The sequence below is a fragment of the Balaenoptera musculus genome, chromosome 5 (genome assembly GCF_009873245.2).
Source record: "Balaenoptera musculus isolate JJ_BM4_2016_0621 chromosome 5, mBalMus1.pri.v3, whole genome shotgun sequence".
NCBI classification, from domain to species: Eukaryota; Metazoa; Chordata; class Mammalia; order Artiodactyla; family Balaenopteridae; genus Balaenoptera; species Balaenoptera musculus.
The window spans coordinates 73,591,935-73,619,622 of record NC_045789.1 but is presented as its reverse complement, the minus strand read 5'-3'; the positions used below and the strand labels follow the sequence as shown (position 1 = coordinate 73,619,622).

The window sequence follows — 27,688 nt, the reverse complement described above, 5'->3', positions numbered from 1 at the left end:
AATTATATAAATAACCTAGGCCAAACTTTTTCAAAGCACCAAATTTACCCAGAAGGAATTCCATATTTCACCAGAAGAGGCTGAACACTATTACTATAAAACACTACCCAAAGTGGACGTCAGCAGCTTCAGGCTAAACATCTGTGTTACATTTCCATAGCAGAATGCTTAATGTATCCATTATAAACCATCGTAAATCAAAACTGTAAAAGACAAAAATAAAAACTTACGGCTCCTTTGCAGTAAAGTCGTAACTTCCCGGATGGAGTGCGAACAATCACTGACATTCTTTTTCTAGCGCTGAAAGAAAGAGGTTTTCCACAATGTGTCATCGTAGTGAGAAGATACACCTATTTGTTTGTCACGTCTCACATATTTTAATACTCACAGTGAAAAAATAAATTTGACCAAATTATGAGGCCGATCCTTCCACATACACAAACCATCCTCTGGGTGTATAGTTGAGTCCTTTGAAAGTTACATTACGTTTTTTAAGGCACCAGAGTACCATCTGCTTCCCTAGAGGAATAATTTACAAAATAGCTCCCTAGAAACCTGCAAGAGTTAGTATCCACCAGGATAAAGGAGAGTTCTAGTTCAATGTTTTCAGATTTAAAAAATATTTAAGCCAGTATCTTTTTCGATGAATTATTAAAAAGAGAAATGATAATCAATTTTTTTTGATATTCAAACATGGCTGATTTATTGTACTTCAAAGAAATTGTCTTTTTTTTTGTCTATATGAACTTTTATAACTTTTTTGTTTTCACACACACACACTGTATTTTATTTTTACAAGAGATAAATAAACTGACACCAAGCATTGTAAATGGATGACCACAACAAAAGCAACAATGATTGCAATTACCAAACACGAAACACACTCATACTATGTCATAATATTGACATTCAGTCCAGTAATCCTCCACTGTAACAGCTCCTTTACTTTGCAGTGAAAATTGATTTGTATATTTTTTGCCTCTGAGTCCTTGTGGGATTTTTTTTTTTTATTCAAACAGAAAGTCAATTTTAAGTACACATCCAATCACACATAAAGGCAAACACTAGAACTTTAAAAACCCACTTAAGCCTTTACAACTATCATTTTTCAATGATTACTAGCAAACCACTGGCATCATGTAAAAAACCTAATTTATATTGCAAACTCTAGTTAATGAGCACAAACAATTTAACATTATGTTGGCAGTAGAGACATAAAAATTGTCAGTCAAACATACAACATCTTTTAATGCATTAGCAAAGAGACTGCAAGTAACAATGAACAGAGTAAACAGGTATGGCATTGCACAGGATAAGCCTCACTTGGAACCAAGTGTGTATAAGCATTCTCTCCAGAAACCAGGGGTAAAAAAGACTTCTCAAGTGTCTGCGTCTGTTTGTGTTACCTTATAACGTTCTGTGGCTAAAAAACTGAGATGAGTCCAATATAGCAGTTAGATTTGGTGTCATAGCATACAGCTGGAGTTTCCTTCAGAAGTGTCTAGGAATAATTAGTTCTCTCCTTCTCCATCTCTAATCCCCACTGCATTAATATCTCTGATCTTCATTCCTGTGCTTTAGGACTACATTTAATTGGGCCCCTTTTGTAATCACATCCAGGTATTCTATCTCAGCCCTTCATGATTCATGATTCTCTTAATGCAGCTTTGATGGCATGGTCCCAAACTCATCAACTTTCTTGCTCTTTTCTTCTGCTGGCAAAACTCCCAAATCTTGGGTGAATAGGAACCCTTTCTGTGGTCCATCAGGGTAAGTGGACACTGCTGGAGAAAAGTCATCCAGCCAGAGATTAGTAAACACATGGTCCCAACGTCACTGGGTGCTCCATGCTGCCTCGTCATCTACGTTTCTCTAATAAGCTTGCTCTCTGTTTCCCCACAGGACTATAAGCACCTCTCCATCCCTCAAGTCTCCAATGTGCCCTTGTCAGTCCAGACCCTCAGAATTTTTGCAGTCACCTTGACGGAAGCCTCCAACAAGAAATCCCTATTCTTTCTGCCATTAAAACCTGCACATTTATCCACTGTGGACCATCCTCTGTCTCGTTTCTTGATACCATGGAAGGAACACTTCCTTTCGTATCAGAGACCTCCCTGTCACATGTGCTGTGAATCTTCTCTCACCCTGCGTTCCTGGTCATCTCACTCCTAAAGTTGTGCTGCTCTCCCCTGAACTTGCATCTTCTCCTCCTGGAATGGATCCTTCTCATCAGTACTGAAACAGCTCTAGTCTCTCTCCTGAGAAACTCACCCCAAACAACCCTCCCCACTGAGCCACACGCATCCCTTTTCAATGCTCTACTCCCCTTCACAGCTCAACTTCTCAAAACAATTGCCATCCACAGTTCCCACTCACCTCCCCTGCACTCCCCAGTCACTCCCATCTTGCTTCTCTCTTCACCAGTTGTTGAATCTCTAAATCCAACGACTACTTTCAGCTTTGTCTTACCTAACCTTGCAGCAGTCTCTGACACAGATGACCACTCCCTCCTGGAAATTATCCTCTTCCCTTGGCTTTATGCTCTTACACTCTCTTTCTCTAATCACAGAGCAGTCTCTTTTGCTAATTCCTCTTTGCTAATCAACCCTTAGAGTTACTCGTAATCTTCAGCCTTTTTTGTTTCCCTTACTCTATTATTTTATATACAGGAGATCCAACTCACGTTCATGGCTTTAAATACCATTTACAGGCCAATGGCTACCAAATTTATATTTCAGCCAGAGGCTTCTATGTGTTGGGCCTCTATAACCAGTTGCCTACCTGACATCTCTATGTATATATATCTCACTGGCATCTAAAACTTAACGATTCAAACATCTCATCCTCAGCATCTATCCTGTACCCACCATTTGTGTAAACAGTACCTCCATCTACCCAGTCACTCATGCCAGGAACCCTAGCCCCTCCCCCTCTTTTCTCCTGCCGCATCCAATTCATACCAATGGCCCCCTGACATCCCTGCAAAGGGTATCTGCATTCTATCAACTTCACTTTATTTTCTCTACCATCATCCTAGTCTAAACCGCTCATGTCTTTCAGAAATTATTTTATTACCCACACATTCACTTCTCTCACTTTTGTCCTTAAGCCTCCCCCATCACAGCATCCTGAAAGAGCTGCTAACTTTGCTTTATTTTTCTTCACACACTTACCACTTACATAGTGTTTCTAAGTGTGTGTTCATAAACAAACATATCCAAATGTTAACTGATACACTATTTACAATATATTACAGACATAATACAAGTAGGCTTAGGAAAAACAGTCCCTTTGATGTGGGAAAAAGAAAAGATGGGGGATACACTTTGAGAATATTCTATGACACTTAGTCATCCAACTTCTTCTTATGCATTTTCCTTTGAGCCTTTCAGTGCATACAAGTGAAAAAAACCACAATGTTTAAATAATAAATTAGATCCCATTACTTTTGATATTAACCACTGGCATGTGGTCACTCCTAACCAAGACAGCAACAAATGTTGGCACAGAAAAGAAAATGCCTCTTTTAGTTAGTGTACAGACTTGCCTTATGTAGGAAAAAGTTCAAGAAAAAAAGTGGACACTTCTTTCCTTGAACAGCAGCATTACGTCCTGGTTATGGCCTTGAAGATATTTTTAAGTGTCCTCTGAATGAGGACACAATCTTTAAAGACCCTCTTGTCTGTAGCTGAGGCCATTTTGCCCCAAGAATGTAGGTTAGTTGGGAAACTACATAGTCATGTGGGAATAAAGAGCCAAAAACTCATAGAGATATCACTGATCATAATGGAAGGCCTCTCTTATTTGACCTTAAGAAATAAAGTACGTAAAATAATCTTTTTGCTTTCTGCCCTTGCCTACTACATGGGAACTGGTTTTATACCTAACAGAGAGATGGGTATGGTTTCTGAAATCCCCAAGACAATTAGATGTTATAATGAACACATAATTAGAATGGTGGGTTCCTGACTCTGATTCATTTTCATGCTACATAAATCTTGGCACCTCTAAGTATAACGATGTTTCCAGATCACTGTCTTGGTCCTATACCCCCTACGGTTGTGATGCAGACAGTTATGTTCAAAAATATTTTTTTTTTTTTTTTAAAGATTGATTGATTGATTGATTGATTGTTATGTTGGGTCTTCATTTCTGTGCTAGGGCTTTCTCTGGTTGCGGCAAGCGGGGGCCACTCTTCATCGCGGTGCACAGGCCTCTCACTATCGTGGCCTCTCTTGTTGCAGAGCACAGGCTCCAGACGCGCAGGCTCAGTAGTTGTGGCTCACGGGCCTAGTTGCTCCGCGGCATGTGGGATCTTCCCAGACCAGGGCTCGAACCCGTGTCCCCTGCATTAGCAGGCAGATTCGCAACCGCTGCGCCACCAGGGAAGCCCTCAGAAATATTTTTATATTGCCTCTAGGAGTCATGCCTTACAAGACTCTGAAGAGTGCTGTTTATGATTTACTTACAGATATGACAATCAAAAATTGCACTGAAGATTTTAATTTAATATTTGGTATAAATAAATTTAGTTAAATAAAAATGGAAGGAAACTTATGTCATACATACAAACCACAGAGCAGATGTTTTACCTGGTGAACTCCAAGACATTGAGCAATTCGTATCTTTCTTCCTGCCCCAGCTATGAAGGAAAGGAAAACTTGATTACACAGAGTTGGCATCTTTGGCTTCTTGGAAATAAACCCTAGTCATGAAATTTTAATGTAAAAAAATGTCAACACAGACAAATTGTCCCTTCTGAAATACATCATCTTTAATTGAACTTACTAACTTTTCAAGTTAAGATGGAAGATTGAACATACACATTTAATTTGCATCCTTCCCAAAGCCCCATCAAAACTACAAAAAAAAAAAAAAAACACTTAAGGAAGAAACTCGCAATGGCAGGAAAATAAGAGAAGAGAAAATAGCACGAAAAATGTGGAAACCAGATGACAGATCAGTGAGAAACGCATCCTTGGCAGATACAAGAAGTTTCAAAGCCTGCAGTAGCCACGGGAAAAGCTGGGAACCAACACGATTTGTACCACATAATCCCTAAGAGGCTCAAGGAAGTGGAACAGCAGGTAGCTCTAGAACTGGCAGGGAAGAGAGGGGCCTAAAATGGGAGGACTGGGAAAGAGCTACTAGAAGAGCAGCTCTGGGCACTGGCTCTTCCTGCATACTGGCAGAAGACCGAGGCTTTGCTCTACAGAGGGTACAACAGAGGCTCTTTCATCTGGAAGTCGACTGGCACACTTGAAGATACAGCACTGTTATCACATTTGTACTAGAGGCTAAGCCCCAATGCCCCCAACCCACTCGGCCCCTTACCTTCTGGGCAGCTAGACCTTTCCCAGGTGGAAATCAGAAAATGAATCTCTGGGGAATTCACAAGCCCAAGAGAAGCCCTAAAGGTACAGACAACCGAGACTTCCCAAAGGAATCCCACCAGCCCACCCCACAGTGGAGCCCAATGTCGACAAATACCCTCATGCTCAGAACTGCCAAACCAGCTTTCAAGTTCTGCACTCTTAACCATGAGAAAACCAAAGATTAACAGATATTCAAGGACAGCTGTCAACATGGATCATAGATACCCAAAACAAACAGATAAGAGCAATTTGGAGGAAAGAGAATTCAAAGTGAAAACATCCGTGTCGGCCTGTGGGGTGTCAGGCTCTGGGTTTCTTGATGGACATGAGGGGCTGGTGGACAGGTCCTGGATGCCTCTTCCCTCCATTTCAACACCAGAATGAACCGGTCTGTCATATGCTTTCTACGGGCATTTTCTGTTGTCTCATTGGAACTGGATTACTGTGGCTTCCTGGTGGCATCAAACTTTTTGCAGTGTTTTATACCTTTGGAAATATTGCTGTACTCTCCAATATATGCTTTTTAATGGCATTCGTGAAGCAAATGAAGAAAATGTTTGAAACAAAAAGATGGCTTGTACAACTGTTAAGTTTTTGTGATTATTATTTATGTCCTGTGTACTGCTCTTTGGTGGCATAGGAGGAGACTGGCCTTACTATTCTGCATTTTGAAGCTCTTGTCAAAGATCTGGCATAGTCTATTATACATCCCATATGCAAGTGTTGCAGTAATTAAATGCTGTTCTTTTCTCCTAAGTGGAGAATGGGAAACTCTGGAAAAGAACATTGAAAGTTGGTATTTAATTTTTGGTGAAGTATCATTTTCCCATTGCAATAATCAAAACAACTACAATGACAGCTTAAGACCATTTTATATTCCAGTAAAAACCATATGCTTATTTAAACTGTTAAATGCTTGTAATTGTTTAAAAAAGAAAACATCAAAAAACTATCATTATTCCTCCCAGAGAAGAAACATAAGTACAACACCTGTGAAACAAGAACAGGGTACTATTAAAATAAAGAAATATTGAAAAAACAATAAAAGCTTCTAGAAACTAAAAACATGATAGCAGAAATGAAAAGAAAATCAACAGAAGTCTGAGAAGATAAAATGGAGGAAAACTTCCAGAAAGTAGAACAAAAAGGCAAAGACATGAAGAGCAGGACAGAAAAGTTAAAAAAATGTGTTTAAGAATTCTAAAAAGAGAGAGCAGAGGAAAAAGAGGGAAGGAAAATGAATAGACTCATTCAAGAAAATTTTCCAGAATGGAAGGATAGTGATTTCCAAATGGAAAAGTGTCCACTCAGTGCTCAGTACAATGGGTTAAAATATTCCCACTAAGGACACTGTCATGAAATTTCAGAACTCTTGGGACAAAGAACATCCCACAACCTTCCAGAGAGAGAGGGGTGGGCAAGTCACAAAGACAGGAGTCACAGTGGCTTCTGACTTCTCAATTAGGTGTACTGGAAGCCAGGAGACAAAGGAACAGTCAAAATTCTTCAGGAAACTGATTTCCACCCTGGAGTTCTACATTCAGCCAGACTACCAATTAAGTAGAAATATAGGATAAAAAATGTTTAGACTTGAAAGGACTAAAGAAAACAAAACAAAAAAACAAATAACTTTCCATGCACCTTTTCTCAAGGAGCCAATAAAGAATGTGTTCCACGATAACAAGAGTAAGCCAAGAACAAAGAAAATATGGGATTCAGGAAACAGAAAATCTAACACAGAGGAGAGGTAAAGAAAGTCCCCAGGGAGACAGGAAAGCGATTCCTCCTGACAACCACGAGTAAGACTGAACTGTCCACCAGGGCAGCTTGGAGCCCTGAGTCAGGAGCTAGGTTTACTGAAGGCTGTCACTACTGTGACTTCTGCTTCTCTAATAACACCTTTTCAATAGGATGAAATTGACAGAAAATGTGTTCTATCAACACCAGCGAGTTTACTAAGAAAGAAGTTTTGACTTACAGGAAATAGAAAGTCCAAAACAGGAGACAATCAAAAGGAATTCCAAGTGCCAGAGAAGCAGGCAAAACTAGCCCAGACCAAGGAGAATGGAGGACTTCTGGAGGGATGTCTCAGGGAAACAACTACCCACTGGCAGATTATCTGGTGTAACTGTACCAATAAAAGTGCACTAAGAAGGTATGGAACAATTAGTAGTAGGTAGAAAATCAAGCAATTGGAAAAAAGACAAGAGATTCATCTTCAGAAAATAAAGAAAAAAATTTATTTTCAGGAGATAATTTTGTATCTGGAAAGACAATGTTAAAAAAAAGAAAATAGGGACTTCCCTGGTGGTGCAGTGGTTAAGAATCCACCTGCCAATGCAGGGGACACGGGTTTGAGCCCTGGTTCAGGAAGATACCACATGTCGCGGAGCAACTAAGCCCGTGCACCACAGCTACTGAGCCTGCGCTCTAGATCCTGCGAGCCACAACTACTGAGCCCATGTGCCACAACTACTGAAGCCCACCGGCCACAACTACTGAAGCCCAGGCGCCTAGAGCCCGTGCTCCACAAGAGAAGCCACCGCAATGAGAAGCCCGTGCACCACAACGAAGAGTAGCCCCCACCCGCCACAACTAGAGAAAGCCTGTGCGCAGCAACGAAGACCCAACGCAGCCAAAAATTAAAAAAAAAAAAAGAGTATGCATTCCTCTGTGTCTGACTTTTTTTTTTTTTCCAGTATAATGTTTCTGAGATTTATTAAGGCTGTTGATGAATCGATATTTTACTCTTTTCTATTGTTTAGCTATTCCATTGTATATTACAATTTGTTCATCCATTTGCCTAGTAATGGATATTTGATTTGTTTCTAGTTTTTGGCTACTCTGAATGCAGCTGCTATGAACATTCCATGACACATCTCTCTGTGGACATATGCTTTCACTTCTCCTGGTTAAGTATGAGTGCAACTGCTGGGCTGGGTACATGTTTACCTGTGTTGGAAAACTCTAAAAGGATTTCCAAAGGGATTGTACCATCTTACACGTCTACTAGCAAAAACAGGTGATCTACTTGCTCTGCATTTTCGTTCACATTCGGTGCTGCCAATATTTTTAATTTTACCTTTTTTGGTGGGTATGCAGTAGTATCTCATTGAGACTTTAATTTGCATTTCCCTGATGACTGATGATGTGTTTTCACGTGCTCACTGGCCATCTGTATATCTTCTTTTGTGAAATGTTTGTTCAAGTCTTTTGCCCATTTAAAAATCTGGGTCCAAATACTTGTTTAACCAAATATTGTAATATAATTATAATACTATTGGGAAGGGATGGTGAGTCAAGAGAAATAACTCCTCATTTAATATAATTGAATAGAAAGTCAGTAGATATGTCTAAAATTGAAGAATCAAAACATATATCATTCATCAAACATTAAAAAATATATATAAGACGTGTAAATGTCCGAAGAAATAGCTAAAAGAATAGAAAGTTTTTGCTTCTGGAGAGGGGAACTAGAGTTGGGAACCTCTATTCTATTTTGAGCTTTTATGGTACTATTTTACCTTTGAAGCTATGCATATGTATTACTTTGATAAAAAACAGACTTAAAAATAAATAACTTACTGAATCTATAATCACTGAGTCAGGTGTTCTTCCAGTGAAAACAAAATTCAGTTGCTTGGCTGCTCTGACCAAGGCTCCTTCATCTGTTTTAGGAAAACAGGACAAAGCAAACATACAGTGAAAAAAAATTACGCCAAATACGAAAGACATTACTGCAATCCAATTTTCTGCTTAATTTTAAAAAGAATTAAAATTCTTTTTATTCTGGCTCCTTTTACTGAAATCCACTTCTTTTAAAATTATATGACAATGCCAAAGGAATGAGTAGAATGATCTTAAGAAACTGAGACACGTATAGACCCCAGAGTCACATTTCTGAAGATTAAGTCTCACTGTTAGCCAAACATACCTAAGAAGGATAATTAAATATACCCCTTGGTCCAGCATATTCTCTAGAAAACTTTTCTCAAAATGAATGACGCATAAAAAAAAGAGGAAATCCTACATTTGCCAACAACATGGGATAGACATGAAGGCATTATGCTAAGTGAAGCAAGCCAGACAGAGAGAGAAAAATACTGTATGATCTCACTTATATGTGAGATCTAAAGGGAAAAAAAAAAGAAAACAAACCCCAAACTCATAGAAAAAGAGATCAGATGTGGTTACCAGAGATGGAGGGTGGGAGAAGGGGGAACTGGAGAAAGGTGATCGAAAGGTACAAATTTCCAGTTATAAGATAAATAAGTACTAGGGATACAGTGATATATGTCAATTATTTCTTAATAAAACTGGAAAAAATGAATGGCACGAAATTGTCTTCTTAAGTTTTATCCTTTTCCTCCTAAAATGTTTAATGTAGAAAAACTAATACTATTAATGTTGAGGGGTCAATTTAAATGGATATAAATGAACTGATGCTTTGTTGTATTATATATTATTTACTTACATCACCCTGCTACATCAGACCTTCTTGTTTCTGAGGGAAGGGTGTGGGATAAAACATTCACATAGTCTCTATCTTAATGATATGAGATGTATCTTATGGTTTTTAGGAATTTGGTACATTCTACAAGGTCACAGGTGCTGGTTTATAATACAGTTTAAAACACTAATTAAAAAAGTTCCCCAAAGTGTGTTCATTCTTTCCTGAAATCTTACAATCATCAAATTGACTATTTACCCAATTTTTCATTGAAAATAAGCCTAAGTATTAAATAATGATAACTGTGCTAATACATATTTTATGGAATCCCTTCAAATGTGTAAAACTTTTCTCATCCAAATAAATACACAACGAACTCCCTGATCATCATTTCCAAGAGAAGAAAGCAAAATTGGTATTCTAAAATGCGCACTATTTAAGCAAACAGATCTTCCTTTTCCTGTCTGCTTATGTGCAAAAACAGTTTATGACTAACAGTTTATTCTTAGTTATTTATAAAGAAGGGAGAATTTACTGTGTATATATAAAGTACCATTTTTTTTACTTGTGTGAGTTGTATTCAAATTTCCATGTAATTTATGTCATATAACAAATGTTACACAGTTATATATTTTTAAATATATATATATTTAATTTTGAAAGCCAAGGTTTATCAAATTAGTAAATAAAATTTGTAATCTGAAAAACATAACTTGTTTATTTTACTTCTTCAAATTAAATTTTTCTGAACAATCTCAAATTTCAGAACAATTTTCCACCAAGAAATACATCACAATTGCTTCATTTGTACCTGGAGATGCTGCCTGGTAAATAATCTTATCACCTTCCCACTCTGGTACTGCTGTGTGACAAACTGCCATCATTGTAAGAAATTCACATATTATAGGTGCAGTTGGCTGTAAGAAATAAACACATAATTTAGCCATTTTCGTTTAAACATTTGACACTAATGATAGTAATACTACTTCATGCATATTTACTAAGAGTGCAGCTGTTAAATATTGAAGGTGTGGAAGTCAAGAAGCCAACAACTATTATGAAGAAAAAATATTTTTAACTAAAATCATTCATTCTTGCACTCTCTCATTCCTTTTCTAAACATTTATATAAGACCACTTTGTCTTGTTAAATAGAAACAGTATAGCGAAAAACGCAGATATGGTTGAATCTTGTTATTAAGGACAGGAGAGAAATTCTAAAATTGTTCATTTACCTGGTTCTAATTCCTGATCAGATCTAAATTTTAGGCATCTACTCTTACTGTGGTTCCACTACTTTGGGTTGGGGTGACGATGGCAGGGGATTCCTCTGTAAGGTTTGTCCTCTCCTTTTGCAAAAATGGCAACCTTAACCTGATACACGTTTTACTAAATAAAAAAGGATTGATTGAGAAGTCCTTTGTACAATGGACTCTCATGGCCTGAGGAAGACAAGATCCTTTCTGCAAGAAAGCAGTCAGATTTTTAAAATTAAACATCTTCTTGTCTGGTTCCTGAAGAAGAAAAATGTCATTCGAATTAATATAGGAAAAATATTCCTCTATGCTCTTGGACCAAAAAAGTGAAATGACTGGAAAGGTAAATCAGAAAATTATTTGAAAAAAAAAAAACTGTGTTAAGCCTCGAAGAGCAGACAAAACAGACAAGGTCCCTGATATGTGAAGCTTTGACTAGTGGGGAAAACAGAACATAGATAAATAGTACACTAGTATTATTTATTTATAGTGTGAAAAGGGCTACAAAGGATAGAATGTGCAAATATCATATAATATGATATAGGCCAGTCTGTGGTTGTTCTCATGACAATGTGATCTTTAAGCTGCTGAAGTTTTAGCCTCATGAAGAACTGAGCACAGTTTCCCATCAAGCAGGAATCACACATGACTGAAAAGGTCCTAAAGGAAGAAAGAATGAAGTGTGTTTGAGAAAATAAAAGAAAGCCAGTGTAGCCTGAGGAGAAAGAAAGGAAGGGTAGCTCCAAGCGAGGCTGATGACTTAGGCAGGGGCTGGACCATGTAACTTTGTAAGTTGAGAGGGAAGCCCTCTGGCATGGTTTTAAACAGGAGAGTGATGGGACTTGATTTACATTTGCATCATTCCAGCTGCCATGTGCAACAAGGGGGGGTAAAAACGGAAACAAGGAGAATGGTTAGGAGGCTGCTGTTAATTTACCTGGAGGATACCAGTAGTCTGGACTGGGGTAGAGAAAGTGAGAATGAAGTGAAGAAGACATTTAGGATATATTACAGAAAGTCATATTGACAAGGGCTTAGTGACTCATTACAGATCTGAAGATGGAGGGGAAGGAGGTATCAAAAGCAACCCTAAGTTCCTAGAATGAGTAATAAGACAGTTAGTTGATGGTGCAATTTACTGAACCTGAGAACACAAGAGGGAAGAGGTGGGCCTAGGTCTAGATTTTGTTCATCTGGAAGTTCATGCTTTGTTGAAGGCAAAAATAACCACATGAACACATTGCTAGGGCCCTGCCCAGGGGCAGAGGTGGTAAGTGCATCAGTGCTAGGAATGGACTAGGTTTTGGGGTGATGAGCATGAGTTCAAGTTCTGACACACTGAGCTTGAAGTGATTGTGAGAAAAAATTGGAGGTTTAAACTTAGGAGACCATATCATTTGATCGGATGGAATTTTCGTTAAGTATCGGTAACTTCGTAAGTGGAATGTTCACATTGGGTGGCAGATGTCCGAAGTTCTTATTGTATAGATTTAGCACCGGCCTATAATTCTGAGCAGGAAATTCATTTCTATAGATGTTTTGAAATTGTTAACAATGAGTCGTTTCATACAAATAGAGTTCTAGAATTAATATATAATATTTTTAAAAAACAGAATGTTGATTAATGACAATTGGTAAAACTAAATTTCTAACAACCATGAATTCATGTTGGCCAAGTAAAAAGAATTTAGAGATAATAGATTTTGCTAATTATTAGAAATGATCATGAAACTAAAAAAAGGAATATTTAAACATGGAAGATAATTCAGAGAAACACTCATTAGTTTTCATTTATTAATGAAAAGATAATAGTATTATGTTGCTTACATGATTATTTTGGAGGTTTTCCAGCAATGATGAATCACTAAATGTTTTTTCATCTCCAAACTGTGAGCTCTGCCTAAAGCGGAAAAAAAATGGAGCAAACTTGGTTCATTTATACAAGCCCACTGATCTGTTTGTAAGTTACGTTTTTTTTTTTAATTTTTGAATTTTATTTTATTTATTTTTTTATACAGCAGGTTCTTATTAGTCATCCGTTTCATACACATCAGTGTATACATGTCAATCCCAATCGTCTAATTCAGCACACCACCACCCCCCCCACCCCCACCGCTGCTTTCCCCGTTTGGTGTCCATGTAAGTTACTTTTAAAATAAATCATTATGCCTGCAAACTCTTAATAGATTAAATATAATTTAGTCTGCATTTCTAAATAAGACATCACAGATTTCATGACTGAATCATAAAATATTTTCAACCATTCTAAAATGTGAAAGTCTTTTGCAGTGTAATGAAAGTCTTTTACAGTTCATTTTCCTGGGGTAAAATTATGTTGTAGTCACATGAAATTTTAAAAAAGTAACAAAACTGCTGAAATACCTGGAATTGAATTTGTCTACTTCCAAAATTTTTCCAAGTTTAAAAAATTTTGAGGATTAATGGAGGTATTATAAAAAATAATATTCTTTTACTTTAGCCATGAGAAATTATTTGAAGTGACTAATACTACATGATTATCATATGAAACTAAAATATGAATAAACTGTTTATATATTTCATCATCATCTATCTATCACTAACAAATACCTGATATATTTATGTACATATCACATTTACTCCGTATATAAGGAGAACAGACCATAAAAGTGTATGGGGTTTTGTGTTGTGGTTGTCTTCAGATCAGCAAACATGAACTCCATATGAAACAAATCAAATCAGAACTGCCTCTACAACCTGGCTATTACTAGTCTCATGGCCGTGCGATTTAATATCAAAATGCTGAGATTCAAAGGAATGACAAGAAACATTTACGTGGAACTGTCAAACCCCAAGGGTATACTTTTCAATGTTCAGTGAAAATATATAGATCTAAAGCTTTTGTGCACAGATGGAAATTTCAGAAATCGCTGAGGAAAAAATAACGTGTTCAATACTAAATAATCGTAATCCAGAAAGCTTTTAATCACAGTTTTTACAGGTTACAAAGAGTATTATCAGTGTCAGTGTCCCAAATATCAAGAGTTTCATATTTTAAAGCCAGCTGCTTGAAAGGAAGGAGAAATCATTAAAAAAAAAAGAATGTGAAATAATTGAACATAAACCATATTGTCAATATATGTATTTTACCCATAAACCAAAGAAGGAAGTTAGAGTGTTTATAGCAAAATATGTCTTTATTTACATGTAATAGTCTGGTCTATTAATTCTCAAAATTGTAATATAATTCATCTTTATTAGCATGTAGTAGATCAGAATTTTCAAAAACATCAGTGGGAGGCAGAATAAACACATTATATTTTATTATTACTACTACTACTATTATTTCTCCTCCTCCTCCTCTAGTTTTAAAGATGAAAAGAAAAAAATCCAAGAACTTTTAAACATCTTATCAATGGGTGGACAGAAAAAAATTAACATACATTTCTCCTCCAAATAATTATCATTTCTTAAAAGTAGTTAATTATTCAAGTCTCTATAAAACTTCCCTATTATTTATAAAATGTATTATTAATAGTTCTTAGTTATACTTCCCCACTTATTATTAGATAAATTGAAATGTCAAGGAATATTCACAGTAACATCTTTCATGTGGAGGTCTATCTTCCCTCTAAAGAATTCCAGGCTAAAGCCTTTGTAAATCTGAAGATATGTCTTATTAATCTCACCAGTAATTCGTTCATTTCATAAATCACAGTGAACACAATTGATAAAGCTTTCAAGTGTATTTATAACAAATAACACTAGATATGCAATTGAAATATTTATTAATACATGGACACATCCTGCCCTCTATTCACCAGTGAAGCCTTCTGACAAGGATGATGCTAAATAACTCTTCTCCCAGGAAGCAGCTTCCTTTCCAGGATCATAAAAACCACCAGCAATTCATCTGCTGATCACATAGCCTGGGTTGGATAACTCAGGCAAGGAGCTCTCACCACCCCTCTCCAAAATCTCACAAAATGTTCACTTTTAGTAAAAGTAAACAGATAAAATTAGGAAGCTCGAGTCATTGCAAAATAAGGACCAACTGCATTAAATGTAAAATAGTTTTAACTGTTAGTTGACAAAGCTGTATGAATCTGGAAACTGCTCACAAATAAAAGTGCAAGCCAACATCTACATTTTGTTAAAATTTTCCATAGAAGTTTTCAAGTGACACTTTGCCTCATAAGGAGACAAAGAAATAATGGTGTTTTGCAAAAAGTAATAAGGCAGGGGGTGTAACATTAAGGTAAAGAGAAAACTGAGCGGTTAACCCACAATGTCATATAATTTGCAGCTTCTTGTAGGCTGATTTAAAAGCTGTGATACATTGTAAATAATTATTTCCTGATCATCCTAATATGAAGAATCTATTTTTTATAGCAATAAAAATTGAGAAGATTCAGAATTTTATGAATAAATATAAATTAGAATAAATATGGCCTAATCAGTATTAGTTAATTTCTTTCTTTTTTTTTTTTCCCTTGGCCATGCCAAGGGGCATGTGGGATCTTAGTTGCCTGACCAGGGATGGAACCCATGCCCACTGCATTGGAAGTGCGGAGTCTTAACCACTGGACCGCCAGGGAAGTCCAGTATTAGTTAATTTCATACATGACAGTGTGGACTATGAAATCATGTCAATAAGAGAGTCTTCAGAAAAAAAGGAAAAAAGTTCAAGCCATACTTTTTACCTTAAACCAATGGGTGAATGACTTAATAAAAGTACTAAAGTGATAAATACTTTTAACTATGTTAAAAAATAACTTAGGAGTAGAAAAGGCCTAAGTATTATACATAATTCAGAAAACAAAACAAATAAAAAAATCTGACTGTATAAAGCTAAAACATTTCTGCATAGCAAAAACTATTGCAAGCAAAGTCAAAAGTCAAATGACAAACTGGGAAAAAAAATATTTCCAACACATATAATGAAGGTTATTTCACTTAAAATAAAAAGGACTCATAGAAACCAATAATAAAACAATCAACAATGCAGTAGAACAATGAGCAGAGGATATAAACACACAGTTCACAAAGAAGGAAATACACGTGGCTTTAAATGTGCATTCAATTTTACCTCATAATGAGAGAAATGAAATTTAAATTTATCAATTTGGCAGAAATAAAGTTTGACAGCTCTGCTGCTATGATCATGGGAAAATAGTTAAACCATCTATCATTGGTGAGAATGAAAATTGGTGCAATTTCTAAAAAGGGATATTGGCAATTTCTATCAAAATTTAAAATGCATGTAATCCTTTGATCCAGAAATTCCAGTTCTAAGAATTTACACTACCTGGTGCAAAATGTTGTACGACCAAATTCATTCTTTGCAGCACATTTTTAATAGCAAAAGATTAGAACTAACCCAAAGTTTATTAGGGTTGTTGCTTAATAAGACTGTGGTACATCCACATAACAGAACGCTATACAAAAAATGGGAGGCTCTGCATGGACTATGGACAAATCTCAAAGATGCACTATCAAATGAAAAGCTGGTACAAAACAGTATGCATAATATGCTTCACTTTCTATAAAAATATGAGAGAAAAAAATACATGCATGTATATGAGTAGAGTAGATGTGGAAGGATACACCTGAAATTGGTTACATTGGTTGCCTTCAGGAGGGGAAATGGAGGGTAGAAGACAGGGAAGGGAGGGAAACCTTTCCCTCTTTACATCCTTTGAACTTGTAACATGTTAATGCATTATGAACTTAAAAAATAAATCAAATTTAAATTAAAAATAAAAAACCACAACAAAATCCATGTCAGAACAAAATCCAATCCTGTCAGCTGAAATATATACACATCCTACATACAAACTAAATGTATACCTTCTATACATATACATGCTACACACATGCACACATGGGAAGACAAAGGCAGTTTGACTGCAAAGCACTGTTTTTTGAAAGGATCTACACCTTCTGCTTTTGAATGGTGCTACTGTTCCAAATCAAAATTCCTTAAAGGGAGATTTTCAGAAATGAATTTGTTATTCAGTGTCAGGTCCAGTCAAGTCCAAGAATATGAACAAGCGATTGAATTCAACTATAATATTTTTGTTAGACACTGGTTTTGACCGAAGTAATGAGATCTGCTTTTCTGTGTGGTTCAACGTATTTCTGAGGGTAATTATAAAAGAGGAGTTCCAAAAACATTCTGTGAAATGGTTGCTTCATTGGAATAAATAAATTACCTGTCAAAGTGACTACTTTGAAGACCAACACTAATTTGGATGTGTTAGATCTCATTATTATACAGTCACACCTGGAAGAATGTTTTAGTGAGCCTAACGATTGCAGCAGAATAAATAAATACCACTCATTCCATACATAATTACAGACCAAAATGAAATGAGAAAATAAGACCAGAAAATAGTACTATCCATTGATACTGTGATAATACTAAAAACCACAGTGAAATGACTAAGCACAGAACACTTTAAGGTAATCCTCCTGGAGAATCACCCTCGCTAGCACGTACTTAAGGAAAAACAACAACTATCAGAAAGAATAATGAGAAACCATACCAAATAGTTAAGAGAAAGTGAAATAATATGTTATCTGGGATTTGCCTCAAAGTAATAGTGGGGGGAAATATAGACGAATTGAAATTGAATTTGAGTACGTATTACTGAAGCGAGTGAATGAGTACATCTGTCTCCTTCTGTTTATGCTTGATATTTTCCACCAAAAAATTAGAAAAAGAAAAAAATGTAATGAAATATATAGTTTTGGAAAATAAGCACATCTTAGGGCTACATGGATGTTGATAATAAGCAGATGTTTTTGTGCATTCCTCTAAATATTGATACTATCTGTCTAGAGAATGGTAGTTTTTTAATAGAAATGAACTAATCTGTAAGGTCACGTGTTAGCTGATGGTACTTGGCAATAATAAGAAACCCATACCAATTCTGGAGTAAGTGGCTACTGGCTGGGAAATGATTTCATCTCTGTAAACTATTTATACTAATAGATTTAAGCAAGGAGAGCTACAGTCATCATCCAATTATTTTTAATGTCAAGAAAGTGTTTTTGAAACAGTAAAGGTTTGCCTTCAAATTTGACTAAATGTAAATATGTTAAATAATCTACATACACTTAAGTGTTAACTGTTATGTGTTTTCTAACTTGGTATTTTGTGGCAAATACGGTTCAAGTAGGGTAGTAAAATATATAGTACAGGCCGCAGGTTTTATATGTGGAATCAATGAACTTCACATTGAAAGGGGAAGCTGCTGACAGTCAGACAAGAATAAACTTTCAGATTTTGGACTAATATAGTCAGCTACACTCTCCAGTTTACCCCTGAAGACGAGCAGCATGAAGATATGGCCAGGTACCTGGACCGTAGGATTCAACCAGGATTGCACTTTCAATCTTGGTTTCACTGGCAACATGAAACCAAGTGTATCAGATTAGGCAGATGCCAGATTTAGGATTGTGCGAAGTTGTGTCCCCCCATGCTAACTTTTCTCAAGCCAGTCAGTTAAACTTTACTTGCTCTTGCTACCTTAACAAAACAAGAAAGAAAGAAAAAATAAAATAACAAATAGTAAGGATATCTTTTGCTCTAAAAGCAGATATTTTTGAAGCCTGTCAGATGTAATATAACCAGCACCTACTTCATAACCAGGCTGAGAGAGGTTTTAACTCTTTCTCCCATGTTTACTGGTTGTATACTTTGGGGCAAGTTACTTATTAGCTTCTTTGCCTAAATTTCACCAACTTTAGAATGGTCATGTCAATTATAACTCCTCAAATATGTCTTGAGGATTGAGCGAGAGACACCAGAGCTAACACTTTCTATGAGCTTACTATGTCCAGACACTATTCTAAGTACTTTAAAAACATAATTCACTTAATCTTCACAACCTCCCTATGATGTCTACATTCTACCAGATGAGGAATCACAGGCATAGAGGTTTGGTAATTGGTTCAAGGGCACCACTAGGATCAGGATGTGAACTTCGGTGGTCAGAATACGAAGTCTGTATACCTTGACAACTGTATAGGACCAAGGACACAACTAAAGTTCAAGTAGTATCTGTTCCTTCATCTTTGCTGCCTACAGGTAACTACTGGATAGATCGGGAATCCAAGTATATATTTAAAATAAAGCTTACTTTATTAAAAAGTTGCCAAAAGCCTTCCCTTTTATTTTAAAAAATATCATTAATATCTAAGTTTATATGTAACTGCAAGTGGAATGGTACAAAAATTTATGAAAAAGCTGGCATTTTTAAATTTGGAGTTACCTAGTTTAGAATATCAAATTTCCCAAAAGGGTGTTTCACAAAAAGAACTTATTAAACAGATAAAATAACATCTTCTCTTTCCAATAGTGATAAAATCATGAAACAACCTCTGTTGAAAGTAGGATATTTTAAATGACCTGAATAAACAACAATTTTTAACATTTCCATCCAATCTTAAGAAAAATATGATGAAGGTAATTTCCTTCTCTTAATAAGTGAGTTACCTTAGAAAAATATATATTAATCCTACACTCATGAACAGTGTTTAAAATTAATAGAATTATGTTAATTCTACAGAAAAGCAACAAGTAACAAGATATAGTCAAAATTTTCACTACGTTCTCAAAAGATTAAATAAAAGGGAATATCTACATCATTAAACTTGAATTACCCACCAACAGTAAGATGCTTTGGCACATTTAAAAAATACTAAAAATTATTTGGTTGTGGGTAGGTGTCAAAATGTATGATATTCCAAGCAATGAGCTTAAATATAAACCCATCAGTTATCACATGAACCAAACAGCTGCCTCTGTCACTAACCCTAGGTAGTATGAGGTTTACTGCAAATTGTTACTAAATTTCCACTTTACTGAAATAAAATCCAAGTGGAAAAATACGGCTTAATCATAAAATACGTGTGTAATCTGAAAATAGAAATGTAACCGCACATAAAGCCATGTTTTCTAGACCAGCATTAAAGGAACCCGTTTTCTGAAATTTCACTTGCCACCAAATCATGACGAATTACCAAAATAAACTTATAGCATTCTAAATAAAAATGTAAATCCATGGGGGGATTTTAAGGTAAGACAAAAAAACCCAATACATACTGAAATTAACCCTATAAAATGCCATATTTAACAATTCTAAAATTAATTCTATTCCGATTAACTCTAGTCCTTGGTAGCATGGTTTTCCAACATTTGTTCCAGACATTTAATTTAAAAAAATGTTTATTTTCTAGCCTCTAAACAGATTTAGTAAATTAACAAAAATAAATGTAAAGGAAATTTCCACTCTGTGGGTGTGTTTCAGTAGCGTCTTTTTGTAGCTCTGTAGAGCATGTAAAGAGTGGCAGAAGGTGGCAGTGCTGAGCTAAAAAGAAAAAGAAAATTTCTGGAGCTGTAGCTGAATCTTAGGTAGTCCACAGCCCAGGGACTCTGAGTTGATCATTACATATTTTATTACAGATACATAGCTCTATAAAACTCTAGCAAGCCTAAACTTTGAAAGAAATGTTTATAAAATGACTAAAAGTTTTTTGATAGGAAATCAGGGACATTCAACAGATTTTAAGAAATACTTTACAGCGTTGTCACCCTACCTGGTCAGTAATTTTTTCAAAAGTAGTGAAATGTGGCTAACAGAACAATAAAATGCAAACCTTTTAAGGGGATCTATGAGACAGAAAGGTCCATGCAGCTTACCATTCATCAGGAGAGCAGCCATAATCCTCAGGTTCAGGGACATGGCTTCAGAAGGCAAGAGGAGGGACAGAAAGAAAGGACAAAGTAATCACAGAAAGGCTGGAAACATAAAAGCGTGAATAAGGGAAGTACTGAGAGACAGATCTTGAATAAGTTAAGAAAATAAACTTTTAGTTGATTCTGAAAGAATGGCAGTTAGTACAGTAAGTATGATTTATGGTAACTAAGCAGATTTACAAAGTTATTTTTTAACTGGAAGTCAACTTGCTTCTTCACCATGAAATTTCTTGATTTTATGCAGAGAATTCAGTATTCAGTAGGAAATATTGAACTTCATAGTTTAACTGTATGCTAAAGCCAATGGAAAATTAATCACATATTGCATAATCAGAATAAATGGTTTAATGAAACAAACATGTTAATACCTAAGAACAAACTATCACACTGATAAAATCTGCCAAGTATTGAAAACATTTCAGAAGTAAATCTGACTACCATGAGGGGATGGTTCTTTAAAGAGTTATATTAAAGTAAAAATCAATTGCATTGCTATAACTAAAGGGGAGCAAGCAAAAACAGGGTGTCAAGGTTCTGCCAAGTTGCACTGCTGTTGTACAGCAGCCCTGGATCTCATACCTGGAGAGGGGCTTGTACTTCTCAACTCAGGCAGCTTTTGAAAAGCCTCAGAGCTCGAGGCTTAGGGTCGCTCTCCTTGGGTGTGGTCCAGCTCTGGCAGATGCCGAGCGCTATTCGGAATGTGATGAGGTGAGCAGCGGCTCTGGTGTGTATGTTCTGTCTGGTTATCTGCCTTTGTGGGTCAGTGCTGTTATGTCTGCTTGGTAAGTTCTTTACTTAATCCAACTCATTCTTGATCTCAGCCTTAAGCATCGCAGTCCCTGATCTCCCTGATTAGATCACCCTCCTCCCTCACTCCCAATCACAGGCTTACACAGACCTTTGTACGGTGTTATGATTTTATATTTGTCTGTATGATTACTTAACTATATCCATTAACCTCCAATTAGACTATAAACTTTAGGAGGGCAGAAGCCATGTGACCTTTTGCTGATCATTAAATCTCCATCAGCTAACAAAGTGCTACATACATCTAAAGCACTTTGTTGAGGCATGTGTATGAACAAATGGTGTTTACCCAACTTTACCCACCAGTCATGGTGAGCAGTAAGATACATTTATTGGTTATAATATAGACCTTGGGACTAACTATTTTGATAATTGTGAGGTTTCTCATGATGAATCTCTTCTCAGTGTTAAAGAAGTTGCTGATTCTTTCAGTAAACATTGCTAAACGAAATATTGTGAAATGAAACTACTCACATACTGTTTTCATATATAAATAAAGATTGCTTTTAGGAACATATGGTTTTTACTTAAAGGGAAAATGTCAATGAAATGTTTTTAATACTGATTAAAATGACTTGCCCATACAAAAAATATTGTTTAGTTTGCTTCACAGAATCTTTTTTTTAACCTTAGAGATTGTACTCAGTTCATCAGCTCATTCTAATAGTAAGATCTAAATCATCAACAAAGATAGTACTTAGGATTGTAGCCTAGAACAGTCACTGTATTGAGAATTCTAGCCACTGAACATAAAAGCCTCCTTACCTTTTCTGGCATTCAAGTAACTGTGATAAAACTGAATTATTCCCTATAGGAAGCAATTTGCTGAAATGATGCCTTAATAAATGTTTAACAGCAGAATTTCTAGTTTGTAATAAGCTAAATTTACAAATATGACATCACAATTTATTTACATTTAACTAAAAAAATCTAATGAAACATTCTAATAAGTTTAAGCATGGTGGCATTTCTGACAAAGTTGATCTCTACAAAATAATCATCATTGCTAGATATGTACAAATCTTATGTTATTGCCCATCATGAATCCAATTTAGGGCCAAGGTTATATGAAATGAGAGAAAACTTACTAAGACTAAATTTTGGAGCGTTGTTTTACGTGTTAAATATTTTCTTCCTACAAGCCTATGGAATACACTGAACTAGGCAAAGATTGTACTGTCAAGAGACTTCAAGTCTTGTCCTTCAAACTGATAAAAGCCAACAGAACTCATCTTTGACTCTATCTAGGGTAAAAGGAGGCTTTATTTTCTTAAAAAATGCTTAAGAAGCATCAGCTCTGAAATCATTACCCCAAAGGCATTTGTTAATACATGAAAGGTTCTGTTATTTTCCTTTGTTTTGCTGTACTCTGAGGAGATAACCACCATACTTTCTTCTGCTGGAGCTGGAAGTGTATGCATGTCATATCTCCCCATGTTAAACAAGTGTTAAACACTCCTACAGGGCAGGCTGGACAGTATAACCATGTTATGGTTCCTATAACCAAAGAGTGCCCAGAGGAAATGTCAACAGAAAGGTAAGTTTTCAGTAATTACTTTTTCCTGTGGAGTTTGGTGGAATTAAGTAACAGCCACATGTCTCTCCTACTGTAACCACCTGAGTAGTCTGACGTCTCACTGTTTCTCCAAAGCCTTCATATATCAACAACTCTCTACAATGCTGACATTCCAGTTGTCCATCAGGAATATTTAGGGGAGGGGATGTTGATAAAAACTCAGTCGGGGTTAAGGATCCTAAGAGCACATACACAACTTACTGCAAGTAGTTTAACAACTAGCTTCACTCAACAAGGCTCTTGGTATTCTTGAAAACATGACAGATTATCCAAAGAAGAAACATATTTCTGTTTTCACAGTTAAAAATTGCAAATAAAGGAATTCCTATTTTTAAATTTCTAAACATGTTAGAATTTTATACCTGAAAAACAATCTTGGAGATCATCTGTTCTCACCACCCTCATTTTAAAGTGTTTGGAATATTTGAAAGGAATTGTCTAGGGTCACATGGTGAATTAATGACAAAGCTAGGACTACGACTTGTGTCTTACAACTGCACATCAGTGTTAAGAGATGTGATTTTTCCAGGAGGAAATTTGTTTCGTTGCAAACTTAATCCAAATGATGACAATATTCAACTCTGAATACTACTTTAACATTTGCCAGTCTCAAACCCACTCTATCATAATACATAATACATAATTGTTAATGACCATATCACCAATAGATACAGGAAGAACAATATTCTTTTACGGTAGTTATTCTTTACAACTACTGCTTGAAAGTGTTTAAGGACTTGTTCCAAGAGTAAGAAGAAATCTTATAAAATGCAAAAGAAAAGAGCACCTAGATATCATTCTAGTTTTCTGTTCTGATAAGTATACAATCAATAATTACTAATTTGGAGAATTTGCTTATTCAGTTGGACATTGGACAAATTAAAAAAGGATGTCAATTACCAAACAGAACCCTCTAAAAGTAATATTCATGAATGAATGCAGAATTTGTGTAAAAACAAACATCACCATAAATCTGTCAGCAAGTATAATACAACAAACTCTAGAATCACAGTAGGCATTTCCTTCTCTCATCTGGGATAACTGTGGGTCGAACATATAAGTGCAAAATGTCAAAGATTATGGCTGTACCTCTCCTGCCCCAGCAGCAAAACGAAGAGGCCTGTAGCAACTGGGGGGAGGAGAGAAGAAGGCCTCTTTTGTCTAAGGGAACTGGGAGATCTTCAGATAAAAAAGGGAAGATGCAAAATGGCATTCAGCCCTGGAAATAGTAAATAGGCTTCTGAAGTTAGCAGCCTGCCCTTACAGTGTAAAAAAGCCATTACGTCAAATGCTTTTTTAGTTTCATTTACCCACATAGTTGGAAGTCAATTTTAGTCATACTCTCTACTAACCCAAAGAACATCTGCCTCCATCTATTTCTCTTTGTAGACCCTGCATATGGGGGTAATCACATGCTTTTAGAATTTTTTACCAAGTGGTTATTTATTTAGTTTTAAATAAAGGCATTTTCATAATTCAATACCCTATTTTTATACTGGCTTACTGCTTAGAGACAGAGCGTGAGTGGGGAAGGGGTGGGTACAAGCCAGAAAACCCAAACGCAAGTGCCCTTGCTTGCATGGTTAAGATACCAACATTTACCAGTCTTACTTGTAGATAAAGATAGTTGGAAAATTTGATAGTAGGCCAAGGTCAGTCAGCCAGGAGGATATTTCATCTTTTGAGCATGCCTTTTTTAGGAAATGTAGAAATTAATTTTCTCACATTACCCTATAAAGTGTTTCAAAAAGAAGGCTTTTGAGCAGTTTAGGCAAGAATACCTGGAAGTAAGAAAAATATGGGTGCTCAACAAGCACATTCTAAAGGATATTAAGAGCCTGATAAGAGTATTTTTTGATATTTATTATCTCCCGGATTTAAGAGTTTTGTGTCCCTACCTCCTTCCCGTCATCAGAAATTTAGATTGCTCTGTGACTGCAAAGAGGAGAGATGATAAAAAGAAATCAAAGGGCTAACTATTAGAGAAACAACAATATTTTAACTTGAAAACTACCCAAGGACAGACTGCATGTTTTAACACATGCAGGCTGTACTCTGACTTCACGACAGTGGAGAGGGAAGTGTATTTGTACCTTATTACCAGAGCCAGATAGAGACCTTCGGCAGGTCTAAACACTGAAATATTATTGGGCAGAGCCCCTGCCTTACAGGTAATTCCAAATGAAAAACAATACCAAACTATAAAACACAAAACGTACATGTATGCTAAAATTAAAATAGCTGCCTTCTAGATTAAAAAAACTCCCCTAATAAGAACTCCCCAAATTATACCAAACTGTTAGCATTAATTAAATCTGTATATCATACTCTAATTAAAGGGAAAAAACTCACCCATAAGCAACTCCAGCTATGGTGCACTTCTTAAACTGCATTACATTGCATGTCAAAGTACCAGTTTTGTCAGAAAATATGTATTTTACCTAAAAAAAAGTTTAAAAATTCTCATTAAAATGTCAGAGGTCTTTTTAAGCCAGTTTTTAATGAAAGGAAAAAAACTTACATTATTCTTTCTATCAAGTTTGTTACATTGTAGGGGCACAATGAATGCTATTAACTGACTACTTTCTGCACATCATTAAGGAATATTTGTAACTATTTCTTTTTGTATTTTAGCAATGAATCATATATGAAAGCTAGTCTCTCAAGCTAGCAGAAAAACTACAGTCATATAGAAATCTGTCTTAATATGCTTAATATGGTCTGAATTTCCACTAGTAAGTGCCTCTATAGCTACTTAACATGTATAGAGCACTAAAACATCAGCATTTCTCAACATAACAAACAATTATGGGATTGGAGATGGGTTGCAATTAAAATGAACTTCATACAACATCTGAATTGGTAAGAAAAAGGATAATTCTGGCTTAAATGGTATTTGAAGAGTAAGAGTTAGCAAATGGCAATGGTACAAAAAAAGAAGAATCCTTTCTTAACTAATACGTATAAATGAATTACAAATATACACATATATGTGAATATAGTATGAATTATAAATCTCAAATTCCTGCTTGACTTATACAACTTCATTGATAAACTAACTTTTCCTTCCTTTCTGGTCAAAAGCTATAAACAATTTTAATATTGGGAGTTTATAACTCAAAAGCAGCCAATACTTTACATACTAATCAGATTATATACTGGAGGACATCTTTCTGTGCAATATCTTATCCTGAGAACAGAATATGCATTAAATAATGTTCATTCACTAAAAATGAAAATTGATAGTTAGGTACTAACATGTATTTATGCCAATCATTCAAAAAATGGAAAATTAGGAGCTGTCAATTCATCTGAAGTTGCCACATATGGCAGAAATTACACCAAATCTGACTTCCAATTCAACATATCAATAAGAAATTTAGTTTACCTGGCCAAGTTCCTCATTCAGATTAGATGTTCGAGCCATAGCAGCAGTGTCTGTGGGTTCATAGTGCATGTCAAGATCCTTTAAAAAAAAAAAAAAAAAGAAATCCTTGAATACAACTCATAATAAGAGATTTAGTACAATTTTATTTAACTGGTGAGCTATGTATGTAACACTCTCAGCTCTTGTCATCACTAACGATTTCAGTTGATTTCCTAAAAAATACTCAATACAGAATACCATATTTCACAGTAAGGGCAGAACAGTATGGTAGGTAGAGCATGTCTCTGGAATCAGGCAATCCTGGTTTACTATCATTCCACCATTTCCTAGATATGTGACCTACTACAATATAAGGATTAAATAAGATAATGCATGTGAAGTGCTTCCTACTGTGTCTGGCACAATGCTTTACGTGAGCTAAAATAACAGCAACGAAACATTGCTCGAATAATTTAGACTTTAAACCCCTGGAAAAATTACTTAAGGGATTCCATCTTGTACTTTTTGGTCAAGTTTCTTACACTGTATATACTTGAAAGTAAAGAACATTTTATTGACAAGCCAGGGTTTACTGATTTTCACATGTCAAATGAAAAGGCCAGATCTGGTCTCTCCTACATCTGTATTTCAGACTGATCAACATCGGTTCTGGAACAGGTACCTTGTTTTAAGAGGGATAGTAAACAAATGGGCAATGTTTAGACAGTAGTAACTGCAATAGGGATTAAGTTGGAAATCATGTCAAATGAAGAATGGAAGGAGATGGAGGATACTTAGTCAGCGGGCGGGGATGATAGAAGAACAGGCATGATAGCCAAGTTCAAATATTTTGCAAGGCTGTCATTTGGAAACAAGATTAGACATGTTCATAAAAGATCTATTGGGAAGAACTAGAAGAAAAGGAAGGCAGTTACTAATCTCATTTCCACACAAGGAAGAAACTGCCTGGTAAGGGAAGACCTGTCAGGAATGTTAGAAAATCTCTGCATATTAGAAAGGCAGTTGAAAAGCATAAGCCTGCTGGGTTCATACAATACTAAAATTATATAATTATTTGAAGCAAATATTACTTTTGAAAATCCAAATAAAAAA

At 35.8% G+C, this 27,688-nt stretch overlaps 1 protein-coding gene across 6 annotated transcripts in view; it reads right to left on the bottom strand.

Annotated features, from left to right (window-relative positions):
* ATP8A1 (ATPase phospholipid transporting 8A1) overlaps positions 1-27,688 on the bottom strand; it is a 236,182-nt gene that overhangs the window by 128,089 nt on the left and 80,405 nt on the right. For 5 of the 6 annotated variants that reach the window (XM_036852631.1, XM_036852630.1, XM_036852634.1 and 2 more), the window contains 8 exons: positions 26,597-26,674; positions 25,561-25,649; positions 20,769-20,813; positions 12,908-12,980; positions 10,637-10,742; positions 8,961-9,043; positions 4,593-4,642; positions 231-300 (listed from right to left, as the gene is read on the bottom strand). In XM_036852631.1, coding sequence (XP_036708526.1) covers positions 231-300; positions 4,593-4,642; positions 8,961-9,043; positions 10,637-10,742; positions 12,908-12,980; positions 20,769-20,813; positions 25,561-25,649; positions 26,597-26,674 — 594 coding nt within the window. The remainder of the gene's footprint in view (positions 1-230; positions 301-4,592; positions 4,643-8,960; positions 9,044-10,636; positions 10,743-12,907; positions 12,981-20,768; positions 20,814-25,560; positions 25,650-26,596; positions 26,675-27,688) is intronic. The other variant, XM_036852633.1, reaches the window with a different exon arrangement.